General features: G+C 42.4%; 2 protein-coding genes across 4 annotated transcripts in view; one reads left to right on the top strand and one right to left on the bottom strand.

The window, feature by feature from the left end:
* The window catches only part of LOC143286825 (leucine-rich repeat-containing protein 72-like), an 82,301-nt gene that overhangs the window by 2,491 nt on the left and 66,077 nt on the right, over positions 1-13,733 (top strand). The window lies entirely within an intron of this gene.
* Positions 3,432-13,733, bottom strand: part of LOC143286824 (uncharacterized) — a 47,910-nt gene continuing 37,608 nt past the window's right edge. For both annotated transcript variants that reach the window (XM_076594634.1, XM_076594633.1), the window contains one exon: positions 3,432-8,894. In XM_076594634.1, the coding sequence (XP_076450749.1) occupies positions 7,266-8,519 (1,254 nt within the window). In that variant the 5' untranslated portion in view covers positions 8,520-8,894 and the 3' untranslated portion in view covers positions 3,432-7,265. The remainder of the gene's footprint in view (positions 8,895-13,733) is intronic.

Below are 13,733 nucleotides of genomic sequence, written 5' to 3'. Positions count from 1 at the left end.
GATGCTACTGGTGGTGTTGTAGTGATCGGTGACATATCTCACTGCTCTTCTCCGAATGGTCTCTAGCTTCTGAGGTCAACTTCAAGATAGGTTGCCAATGATGTTCTCGCCAGGTTTTTAGTGGTAATCAACTTCCTAGATCACAAGCAAGTTGATATGTTGCATTTTTGTGGGTGGAACTGCATACCCCAAGTTTCATCCCATTTGGCTAGGGTGATCAGATTCTCCTGAAGTAGTTTGCAGTGCATCTTTATGGCAGATCTCTCTTTAGCCTATACAGTCGCCTGCAAACAATCTGGTTCTTGACTTGAGCTGGTCTGTGAGGTTGTTGATAGATATAACAAAGAGGATGGGGCCTAGACATCAGTACCCTATGGCTCTCCGCTGATGACAGCAGCCAGGTTGGATTTTGCACCATCAGCTATGACTTGCTGGGTGCTGTCTATCTATATGTCTATGCCTGTGGTCCCATCTTGGACAAAGGCCATCAGCGAGAGCTCTCCAGGCACCCCGGTCCTTTAGCCAATCACTCCAGCTGTCCCCAGGTACAGCCCATCCTCCTGATAATTATATGGGAGGAGGTGAAGGTCGCACGCCTAACAGGCTGAGTGATTCTAGCTCGCCGTATTTTGTTTATTGTGTTGGTTGTATTTGGAGTTGTGTCTGGTTGGATTCTGCGAGGTGTTTCATCATGGATCCCTTCGGACAATGGATGTGTGTGTGGGTGCCCCGGTCTGCATCAGACTTGCTGTGTTCTGGATTTATTTTTCCGCTTTCCTGTCAGTTTTGAATTGCGACGGCCCGCCATTCATCTCTCCCTTCAACATGCCTGTACACATGCAAAATGTAAGGCCCGTCGCCCACGGGGCGTCAGCAACAGCCGCACATCATTTTTTGATGCCTCGCTACATTGTCGCGCCGACGCCTGAAACTTGTAGCGAGGCGTGTTGCTCGCACACGCGCGACAAATCTCCCCAGGCATCACGCATCACGCTCCATATTTGGAAAGTCACGTGCTGTCAGTGTCACCGACACAATTTATTGTTGAGACTGAAGAGGAAATTATGGTTGACTGTTGCCATGAAAATACCCCCCACTTTTTCCGAGGAAGAAAACAAAAAACTTCGTTTTTTGTTGTTGTTTTTGATGATTTTTTTTTAAACATTTGAAATGAGGCAACATTTAGATATAACATGCTTTTGTTGTTTTATACTGTTTGTTTATTTTCTGTTGACGTTTTTTTCAAACACATCACCACGTTTCCTTGAATTTATTCATCACACACCCTATCCAGTATATCTGTTTATTAGTTATTATTCAGTCACTTTTCCATGCATGATATTGATATTCATTGCAAAATCAATCGTTTGATCAATCATTCAGTCACTCACCAGTCACTGTATTAATTGTTACATCAATCAAATGATCTCTCATCTGTTAACTGTCTCAAACAATGTAATGAAATAAAGTCTGTGTTGTTTAGCATGCCATTTTGCTTGTCTATTCATTCATGCAATTAGATAAACTGGATAAATTTATCATAATTCATACTTACATATTCATTTATATGTATTCGCTGATTTCATTTTATTCACTTCATGTATAAGTCATCAACATTTTATTTATAAACATGAAACTGCATTTATTCATATTTCATTTTATTCGTTTACTACTATATTGTTGATCTGTTTTAATTTTATCACTATTTTGCTTCTTTGCCATCCAGTTTTCACTGACCATTTCCTTCAGTGAATATATTCTGCATTGTATTTTTTTTTATCTAATATTGTACTATTCATTATACAGGTCTATCTGTCCAACTGTCTGTCTGTCCTTAATAATTTGTTTAATGATTCATGCGTTTACTTCTTAATTTACTTGTACTTAATCATTCATTCCAAATATTTGACATGACAAGATGAACTATAACAATTTATACTCTTGACTGATTGTTCATTTATTTCATCTTTCTTTTTTAAACTTGTTTATTTATTTTAAGATTCTTTTCCTATCACACTAGAAATAACAAAAACATTACATGGTATGCAAAAGACACTTGGCAACAGTATTTTTCTGTCTAGGTGACCAGACACAGCCATAGCATGCAGAATCACAAATAAACAAATCTAGTTTTAAACACACACACACACACACACACACACACACACACACACACACACACACACATACCTGTATATATATAGAGAGAGAGAGAGACAGACAGACAGACAGAGACAGAGAGAGACAAGACAGAGAGAGGCACAGAGAGTTGGTGGACTGATCTTTTGACTGGAGAGTGTGAGAGAGAATATGTGTGAGTATATATATATATATATATATATATATATATATATATATATATATATATTTGTGTGTGTGTGTGTGTGTGTGTGTGTGTGTGTGTGTGTGTGTGTGTCCTCTATGTGTTGATGTTTACAATCAGATACAAAAAGTGTATATATACTATATATAAGAAAATGTAATAATTTATTTAAGAAGAATTTTACATTGGAACCAAACCTGGTTGTTGCATCTTTCATTTACATTAGTGTTTATGTGTGAGAATCCTGTACATGCAATTGTGACCGTTCTTTTCTTCTCCATATCAGGTGCACAGCTTCATAAAATAAACTGTGCCTGTTATAACTGCAGATACAATCAGATTCCAACATTTTACAGTTCCAAACAAAATGGTTTGAAAAGAAAGATAAGAAATTACAATTGCAAGCAGACCATGAAGGATAAATCAATTATGTAAGCATGTATTTGTATTGAACCAATAGTTCTCCAATAGGTAGTAAAACAAGTTACAATTGAAAACATCAAAACACACTGATATTATACAATGGTGTGTAAGTTAGCAAACAGTGTTATTAAAACACTGATATACATAATTACAAGTCATTTGGCAAACTCTGTAAGAACAAACTGCTGGAAAATGTTTATTTCAGCTGAAGCTGAAATAAGACAGATAAGTATGATAGGTAGGGAAGTTAAAATGCTATCTGAAATCAGTTGCTTTCCTAACACTAATCATATTGTTAAGATTTGTGATTTGGATGAGAAAATAGTCACACTTAGCTGCAGTCTGCATTAATCCCATGACATTTGTATACAGTGAGCATGTGGATGAAGGAGAACATGAAGGAATGACTGTGTGTGTGTGTGTGTGTGTGTGTGTGTGTGTGTGTGTGTATGTTCAGTAGTGTTTGTGTGACTGTGAATGTTCAGTAGTATTTTTGTGTGTGGTGTGGTGTGTGTGTGTGTGTGTGTGTGTGTGTGTGTGTGTGTGTGTGTTCAGTAGTGTGTGTGTGCATGCGTGTGTGTGTGTGTGTGTGTGTGTGTTCAGTAGTGTTTGTGTGAGTGTTCAGTAGTATTTTTGTGTGTGGTGTGGTGTGTGTGTGTGTGTGTGTGTGTGTGTGTGTGTGTGTGTGTGTGTGTGCTTGCACATAATGTGTGGGTGAAAATAAAGTAGAAGTGTGTATTGCTCTAAAAGATATTTGGAAATCCAGTCATCCTTACAATTTCAGGTTGTTGCATCTTTCATTTACATTAGTGTTGATGTGTGAGAATCCTGTACATGCAATTGTGACAGTTCTTTTCTTCTCCACATCAGTGGCACAGCTTCATACCAATAAACTGTGCCTGATATAACTGCCGATGCAATCAGATTCCAACATATTTCAGTTCCAAACTATGATTTGAAAAGGAAGAAAAGAAATTAGAACTGCATTCAGACCATGAAGGAGAAATCAATTATGTAAGCATATATTTGTGTTGAACTAACAGTTCTCCAATATGAAGTAACACAAGTTACAACTAAACTGAAAACATCAAAACACACTGATACTAATCAACGGTGTGTAAGTTATCAAACAGTGTTATAAAAAAACAACACTGGTATACATAATGACAAGTCATTTGGCAAACACTGTAAGAACAAATTGCTGGGAAATGTTTATTTCAGGTGAAGGTAGGGGGCTGAAGGTGAAATCAGGCAGATAAGTCTTTGATTGCACTCATACCTATGATGGATGATAAGCTATGTCAAAAGACAATCAAATTAGAACTATGACAGGAAGTGAAGTTAAAATGCTATCTGAAATCAGTTGCTTACCAAACACTAATCATACTGTTAATATTTGTTATTTGTATGAGAAAATAGTCACACTTAGCTACAGTCAGCATAAATCCCATAATATTTGTATTCTGTCCGCTTACAAACATTTTATTTTGGTTGTTGCCAACATTTGTAAATAGTATTGAGAAAATAGCTCCACATAATAAATAATGTTGCATTCAGTATTTGTTTCACTTGGGGGAAAATAAATTGAAAATCACACTAACCTGCAGTCAGTTTACCACATGAATATATCTCACACTTTGTTTTACTCAGCTTAACATATGCTGTATGCCTGCTTACAAACAACTGATTGCTGTAGGGGATATATTGTAATATTGTAATATCTGGTCAGCCATGCACATTAACTAATATAGATATAAAAAGCTATGTTAGAATAATATCAAAATAAATCATAATTATGATTGATAAGAAAGTTAACATGCTGTCTAAAATCAGTAGTTCACCAATATTTGATCATAATTTCATGCTAATATTTGTGATTTCATGGGGAAATAGTCACACTTAGCTGCTGTCAGCATGATATTTGTATTCTGACTGTTTACAAACATTCAGTTTAAGTTACAACCAACATTTGTAATCATTATTGGTAAAATAGCACTCCAGTAAAAAAAAAAAAAAAAAAAAAAAAATTAGTTATGCTTGCAATCAATATTTGTTTCAGTTGATTTGTTGGTTATCCCATCACATTACATCAGGATCAGTGAACTGTCAAAATTGCAGAACTCTAGTATTTGATTTTACATATGTAAAAAGATGTTGTTTTATGTGGTTCGATTCTGATAGAAGAGAGAGGGGAAAGAGACAGGGGGATATAGGATCGACTAATGATGCACTCACTCACTCTCTCCTCACATCAATAGCAGGGCCACATGGAGTGGTTTTTATAGAGTGTTTCCTTTTACAATATACATGGGAAATCAGCACACACACTAAGCAGTTCACCCTACACCTAAAGCAGCACCTATAAGCAGCACACCTGGAACACAAACACACAACCAAAACCCAGGTCAGGTAAAATCTCAAAATATCCTGACATCACTGACATGAAAGGCCTATACCCTCTCAGCACCTTTCATCACATGTCCACCAGTATGCACTCCTCTCACACGTAGATCTATGTGAGTAAAATACAAGCATCATCAAGCTTACCTGCCACCAGCAGTGACATACCAATTACCATACTGTGTACAAACATATCACTGACCAATACAACCCTGTGTTCCAACTCATGTTAACAACCCATCATTCAATTAAACTGTGTGTTACCATTTCCAAACAAAATCTCTTTGCCTTCACAAAGTGGCCAACTGACACAAGTACATGTAAGGAAATTATTACTTCCAACATATCTCTGGTAAACAGCAATGTGCAACAACATAGCACTGACCCTCAATGCTCTCATAGTTTGCCAACTCACTAATCACATTACAATGTTCCTTCCCACTTTGTCTGAATAAAGTAAACCACTGACACACAGCACAACTCCTACACATGTTACCACAACTACCAACAAATCAAACATGTGTTCCACAACACTTGCTGTTACCCCCATGTGCACACACACACACATGAAAAACCCTCAACACACTCTGACAATGTGTTAGCCTATAGATTTGTTCAGTTCACACTGAACCAACACCACCTACTATATACAAAACAAGTATGTAATACATCAAAAATACAGAACAAGATATCTGTAACCAAATAGAAGGGGGGGGGGGACTCAAAAGATTTAGGCCAGTACTTCTCTCAGTGGGTAGCTTTCACACATTAACCCCTTTTCTTTCCACAAGCCACAAGATCAACTTAAACTGGCTGTCCACTGACATAAAACAGTTTCCCAACACAACTAAGTTATCAACATAACATAAAACCATTACAAGTCATGTACTCACAGCCTAACAGGGATTTCCTTGTTCCTCACATCACTGATCAGTCAGTCACCCTGTGTTAGTCAGTTCTTCTGGGAGACAGCTAAGAAGTGGCTGTGCAGACTGGTTTTATCCCTTCCCCCAACATACTGTGTATACTAATCTAAGCTACAACACTCACTCCCCTAACTAGTTGAACTAAAATAACCAATCTTTGCTTGTCCTAGTGACGCTATGTGAATGACTGACAGATTCACTGCTTGATCCCAGTTCAACAGATTGATCTGATTCGCTACAATTCAACCCACTTGTTTCTACAACATTCTGTGATGACAGGTTCACCCGTTTACGTCACAAAGAGATTGGGGAGACGGGACAATACAACTCTGGGCCTGTTAGCCGGCTTGATCAAAGTTCGAATTAGCATAACTTTTCCCTAGCTTACGTTCCGAAGTCCCGCCACCTACGTCGGCTGCGTTCGTGGAAGGGGAGATGGGGAACGACTTGAAAGACAGGCCGAAGGGGAGATGGGGAACGACTTGAAAGACAGGCCGCCACACGGGATATTCCGATCAGCACGGGGATTGAGGCAGACATCACGTAACTGCACGTATTCCTATAGCTGGGGCGGGTGACGCGGCGTCGCTGACCAAAGAGGGCCGACTAGGGAGTAGGGGTGAGGGAGGGTGAAAGGAGGGAGGGTGGCGCAGTGTCGGCGCGACCTCAAAGACTGGACTTTGGATGGCGCGGGAAGGGAGATAAGAAGGAGGGAGAGGGGGGGGGGGGACGAAGGGATGGGGAGGGAAGGGGGACAGAGTGCAGGTGGTGGGGGGTGACACTGCTGGCACACTATAACACCCACCCCCGGCTTTTGAAGGCAATGTCCTCATTGCTGCTGACCACATGCTGACGACTGCCGTCATCAATTAATGCTAATGGGGAGATTAGTTCTCTAACCCAAAAATTAGCAAAAACAAAACATGTGTAAATAAGAACATTACAAGACTCTGTAACCATACATTCTCCAATGTATGTCACCCTTAACAATACAAATCCACAGAAAAATTGCAACATGTAAAAAAAAGGAAATACATGAATAATATACAATCAGTGAAATGCAATACATCAACAACCACAGCCCAAAAATCAACACAGTTCCAGCTGACACAATCAGCAACCACAAATCCTGGAATGAAGGAAAACAACAACATAGCATGACATACACAATTTTCCTCATTTCCAACATTCCCCTAGCAGGCTTCAGCAACAATTTTAGCCTGTGCTGGATGGCTAACTTTACCCCTGCTGCTAACCCTAGCCCTACAGGTTGACCCTGACAGTTTCCCACCCCTGTCAGTCTGATCTGGGACCATGGCACCTGCGCATGTCCCGTGCACCCCAGGCTTCAGATGAGACCTGGTGCCAGTCTCACACAAACCAGTTACCACCGATCTGTGTGACCATCCGGGAGACTCAACTGCATCCTGGCAGTCTCCGTCACTTGTGCCTTCCCGCGTGGCACAAGTACCAGGAATTCCTGGATCAGGTGGTATGGGCAGCAGCACCCATTCACCCTGGCAAGGATCATCCTCACAGTCAGCTATTGTTCTGACTGGAGTCTTTTCATTCGGACTCGGATCCTGCCTCCTGAGACTATTGGGCAAGTCTCTCTGGTTCTCATTGTGGGAATCTTTGTGTTTTTCCTTGGGGAGAACCTTACCCACCTTTAGGGAAATCCCATTTCCCACCACTGACTGACCTTTCCTACGTCTATTCCTTCTCTTCCTTTTGCCCAAATCCCTGTTCTCTATCACTGCCCCATCTCTCTGACTGACTAAATCTGACATTAACCCCTGCATGGACCTAATACTCTCTTCTAAACACAACAGTTTGTCCCCTAATTGTGCTGTCTCTTCCCTGGTTTGTTGCTGTTGTTGGTCCTCCTCTAGCTCTCGCCACAGTCTCAGGGCTTCATCCCTTGCCTGGATGAAGGTGGTGTGTGGCTCCCTCGTCACTACGCGGCGCAGCTCCCTTTTCAGCAGGAGGTTCCGGAGGCCATCGATGAAGTGGTCCCTCAGCATCTCAGTGGTGAGGGCCCCAGTGCTCTTCGTCCGGATGATCCTCCCCATGCTGCACAGAGCATGGGAGTAGTCCAAGGTGGACTCCTCTGGCAACTGCTTCCTGCTGAAAAATGTGGACAACAGTGTGGTGACACGCCGCCCGTCGCCGAACACCCCCAGCAGAATGTTGATCACCTTCTCTGGGGTGTTGGTCTCCTCCAGGTCCCGCAGCATCAGCTCCCTGCGTGCGGTTCCCTGCAGATGGCTGTAAACGAAGCGGGCAGCCATCTCGTCTCCCATGGGGTACGCAGCCAGGACTCTCTTCGCCTCCACGATGAAGTCCTCAGCCGACATCTCGCCAGGCTTACCAGTGAATACTGGCAGTGTGGGTGCTGCATACCACTCCATGGGAAACTCCTGCGCCTCTGTAGTTGGGGTTGACATCTCTGGGCTGTGCTACCTGGCTGTGTGCTGCTTAAGTCCTAACTGCTTAACCTGCCTATTGTGTCAGTAAATCACTCTACCTGCCTATCCTGTCGAGCAAACACTCTACCTGCCTATCCTGTCGGCGACGCCAAGTTGTAAAAAGGTGTTTGATTTAGAGAGTGTGGTTCGATTCTGATAGAAGAGAGAGGGGAAAAGAGACAGGGGGATATAGGATCGACTAATGATGCACTCACTCACTCTCTCCTCACATCAATAGCAGGGCCACATGGAGTGGTTTTTATAGAGTGTTTCCTTTTACAATATACATGGGAAATCAGCACACACACTAAGCAGTTCACCCTACACCTAAAGCAGCACCTATAAGCAGCACACCTGGAACACAAACACACAACCAAAACCCAGGTCAGGTAAAATCTCAAAATATCCTGACATCACTGACATGAAAGGCCTATACCCTCTCGGCACCTTTCATCACATGTCCACCAGTATGCACTCCTCTCACACGTAGATCTATGTGAGTAAAATACAAGCATCATCAAGCTTACCTGCCACCAGCAGTGACATACCAATTACCATACTGTGTACAAACATATCACTGACCAATACAACCCTGTGTTCCAACTCGTGTTAACAACCCATCATTCAATTAAACTGTGTGTTACCATTTCCAAACAAAATCTCTTTGCCTTCACAAAGTGGCCAACTGACACAAGTACATGTAAGGAAATTATTACTTCCAACATATCTCTGGTAAACAGCAATGTGCAACAACATAGCACTGACCCTCAATGCTCTCATAGTTTGCCAACTCACTAATCACATTACAATGTTCCTTCCCACTTTGTCTGAACAAAGTAAACCACTGACACACAGCACAACTCCTACACATGTTACCACAACTACCAACAAATCAAACATGTGTTCCACAACACTTGCTGTTACCCCCATGTGCACACACACACACATGAAAAACCCTCAACACACTCTGACAATGTGTTAGCCTATAGATTTGTTCAGTTCACACTGAACCAACACCACCTACTATATACAAAACAAGTATGTAATACATCAAAAATACAGAACAAGATATCTGTAACCAAATAGAAGGGGGGGGGGGGGACTCAAAAGATTTAGGCCAGTACTTCTCTCAGTGGGTAGCTTTCACACATTAACCCCTTTTCTTTCCACAAGCCACAAGATCAACTTAAACTGGCTGTCCACTGACATAAAACAGTTTCCCAACACAACTAAGTTATCAACATAACATAAAACCATTACAAGTCATGTACTCACAGCCTAACAGGGATTTCCTTGTTCCTCACATCACTGATCAGTCAGTCACTCTGTGTCAGTCAGTTCTTCTGGGAGACAGCTAAGAAGTGGCTGTGCAGACTGGTTTTATCCCTTCCCCCAACATACTGTGTATACTAATCTAAGCTACAACACTCACACCCCTAACTAGTTGAACTAAAATAACCAATCTTTGCTTGTCCTAGTGACGCTATGTGAATGACTGACAGATTCACTGCTTGATCCCAGTTCAACAGATTGATCTGATTCGCTACAATTCAACCCACTTGTTTCTACAACATTCTGTGATGACAGGTTCACCCGTTTACGTCACAAAGAGATTGGGGAGACGGGACAATACAACTCTGGGCCTGTTAGCCACCTTGATCAAAGTTCGAATTAGCATAACTTTTCCCTAGCTTACGTTCCAAAGTCCCGCCACCAACGTCGGCTGCGTTCGTGGAAGGGGAGATGGGGAACGACTTGAAAGACAGGCCGAAGGGGAGATGGGGAACGACTTGATAGACAGGCCGCCACACGGGATATTCCGATCAGCACGGGGATTGAGGCAGACATCACGTAACTGCACGTATTCCTATAGCTGGGGCGGGTGACGCGGCGTCGCTGACCAAAGAGGGCCGACTAGGGAGTAGGGGTGAGGGAGGGTGAAAGGAGGGAGGGTGGCGCAGTGTCGGCGCGACCTCAAAGACTGGACTTTGGATGGCGCGGGAAGGGAGATAAGAAGGAGGGAGAGGGGGGGGGGGGGACGAAGGGATGGGGAGGGAAGGGGGACAGAGTGCAGGTGGTGGGGGGTGACACTGCTGGCACACTATAACACATATTCATGTATTATTATGTCTATTGTTATTTATGTGCTCTCAGTGTCTTCACAGTGAGCATGTGGATGAAGGAGTAAATGAAGGAATGATACTGTGTGTGTGTGTGTGTGTGTGTGTGTGTGTGTGTGTGTGATCAGTACTGTTTGTTTGAGAGTTCAGTCATGTTTTTGTGTGTGGTGTGGCACAGTGTGTGTGTGTGTGTGTGTGTGTGTGTGTGTTCAGTACTGTTTGTGTGAGTGTGAGATGTGGTGTGTGTATGTGTGTTTAGTAGTGTTTGTATGTGATGTGGTGTGGTGTGGTGTGTGTGTGTGTGTGTTCAGTAGGGTTTGTGTGAATGTTCAGTTGTTTTTCTTGTGTGTGGTGGTAGTGGTGGTGGTGGTGGTGTGTGTGTGTGTGTGTGTGTGTGTGTGTGTGTGTGTGTGTGTTTACTTGCACATGATGTGTGTGTGGAAATAAAGAAGAAGTGTGTACTGCTCTAAAAGATATTTGGAAATCCAGTTATCCTTACAATTTCAGTCAAAGATACTTTCGTTCTCAGGCAGGAATTACAAACATTACCATGTGAGTTGCTGTTCAAAGTAGAAAGTCAACATTTTTAGGGCACTCACTGAAATCACTGTTAAACAGACATGCGTTCAGATGTAATGACAATCTTTTCATCTAAACAGTCTAATCGTTTACTTCCAAAACACTTTGTTTTCATGATTAATTGAGCAACGTCAAACGAATGAATCGAGTCCAAACGATGTCAGCCATTTTGTGTCACGTGAAACGAGCGGATCTCGTGATTGGTTGCTCCACGCACGTCTGCCGCTTTTGTCGCGGGGAAATAGGACAAGTTCTATCCAGGATTTTGACGCAAGGCAACGGCGATCTTGCTGCGTGGCAGCGCGACTCTTGCTGCCTGAATACCTCGCACACGGGGCGCTGCACGTTTTTGCTGCTTGTCGCGTGAAACTTGCTGCTTCGACGCCCTGTGTGCGATGGGCATAACGTTCAGTGGTTGTGGACAGGTTGGCAGCCTTTGTCAAGGTGAGCGCAATGTCCCTCCCTTTGTTCTGTATTCGCGCGCTGAACTGTTCACTGAGTTGCGATCGAACCTGCACCTTTGACCCCTGACCTAGTTGTGCGCCTGCAAGGAACAGGTATAGGCGCTTGCCTGCCGCGAAGACAAACTCGCCAAGCAGGAAAGAGAAAACAAAAGCCCATCAAAACTGTTGTTTCTGTACGGACCCCCAACAGCACTACTGACAGTACCCCTGATGTGTTACCTGTGTGTGTCGACAGACCACTTCATGCGGTGGTGTTTGTGCTACTTCCAACCTCAACACACGTGTTCCTGCTAACATTTTTACTTCCCGTGACATTGTCCCCTCTGATGACAATATTCCAAACTGGAATGTATCCCCCGTGCCAGTGATAGCCTCTGCTCCGCTTCCTACTCCTGCCACACCTGTCTCAACTCCCGGACCTTTTTCTTCCCTCCCATTGTCCTCCACTGCTCAGCACCATCTTCTTCTTCCACTGTCTGTCTGCCTGACTCACCTGCTTCACCATTAGATTCCTTTCTCCTTACCTCTGATCTCTTTCATGCCAGTCTGTTCAATGCTCAATCTGTATGCCCTGATCAAAAGACTGACTATATTTCTGATTTTATTTTTGAAAAAAACTTTGATATCGTATTTCTTACCGAAACCTGGTTAAAGTCACAAGGTCAGGAACCCAAACTTAAACAGCTGACCCCCCCCCCCCCCCAACCCCCCCTGGATACAAAACTATGTCACTTCCTCAATTGTCTTGTGGAAGTGGCATCGCCACCATCTACAGAGATATCTTGGAGTCTTCCCTCTCCTTCTCCCATAACCACACCTTTCCACATGATACCTTCGAAATGCTAGAAGTCACTCTCAGTGTTCCCGGTCACTCAATCATCTTCTGTTGTCTCTATCGTCCTCCTCCTAGTCGTAAAAATAACCTAACGTCTTCTCAGTTTCACGATGAGTTCCGAACACTACTTGATTACTACCCTTCGTTCTGGCAAACTTATTATCCTCGGAGATTTCAATTTTCATTTCAACAACCAGACTTCCGCTGATGTCAAACGCCTATGTCTATCTCTGTCCACTCATTCTCTCTCTCAGTTCGTTATGCCATTGCACACGGGGCGTCGAAGCAGCAAGTTTCACGCGACAAGCAGCAAAAACGTGCAGCGCCCCGTGTGCGAGGTATTCAGGCAGCAAGAGTCGCACGGCCACGCAGCAAGATCGCTGTTGCCTCGCGTCAAAATCTTCTTAGGCCCATCACCCACACCTGAAACTTGTAGCGAGGCGTGTCGCTCGCACACGCACGACAAATCTCCCCAGGCATCACGCATCACGCTCCATATTTGGAAAGTCACGTGCTGTCAGTGTCGCCCTGACGATAATTTATTGTTGATACTGAAGAGGAAATTATGGTTGACTGTTGCCATGAAAATACCCCCCACTTTTTCCGAGGAAGAAAACAAAAAACTTCATTTTTTTGTTGTTGTTTTTGATGATGGTTTGTTTTTTTTTGTTTGTTTTTGTTTGTTTTGTTTTTTACATTTGAAATGGGGCAACATTTAGATATAACATGCTTTTGTTGTCTTATACTGTTTGTTTCTTTATTTTCTTTTGACTTTTTTTCAAACACATCACCACGTTTCCTTGAATTTATTCATCACACACCCTATCCAGTATATCTGTTTATTAGTTATTATTCAGTCACTTTTCCATGCATGATATTGATATTCATTGCAAAATCAATCGTTTGATCAATCATTCAGTCACTCACCAGTCACTGTATTAATTGTTACATCAATCAAATGATCTCTCATCTGTTAACTGTCTCAAACAATGTAATGAAATAAAGTCTGTGTTGTTTAGCATGCCATTTTGCTTGTCTATTCATTCATGCAATTAGATAAACTGGATAAATTTATCATAATTCATACTTACATATTCATTTATATGTATTCGCTGATTTCATTTTAATCACTTCATGTATAAGTCATCAACATTTTATTTATAAACATGAAACTGCATTTATTCATATTTCATTT

This window comes from Babylonia areolata, chromosome 10, assembly GCF_041734735.1.
Source record: "Babylonia areolata isolate BAREFJ2019XMU chromosome 10, ASM4173473v1, whole genome shotgun sequence".
Classification (NCBI taxonomy): Eukaryota; Metazoa; Mollusca; class Gastropoda; order Neogastropoda; family Buccinidae; genus Babylonia; species Babylonia areolata.
The sequence above is the reverse complement of the archived record's forward strand: the minus strand, read 5'-3'. Positions and strand labels throughout refer to the sequence as shown.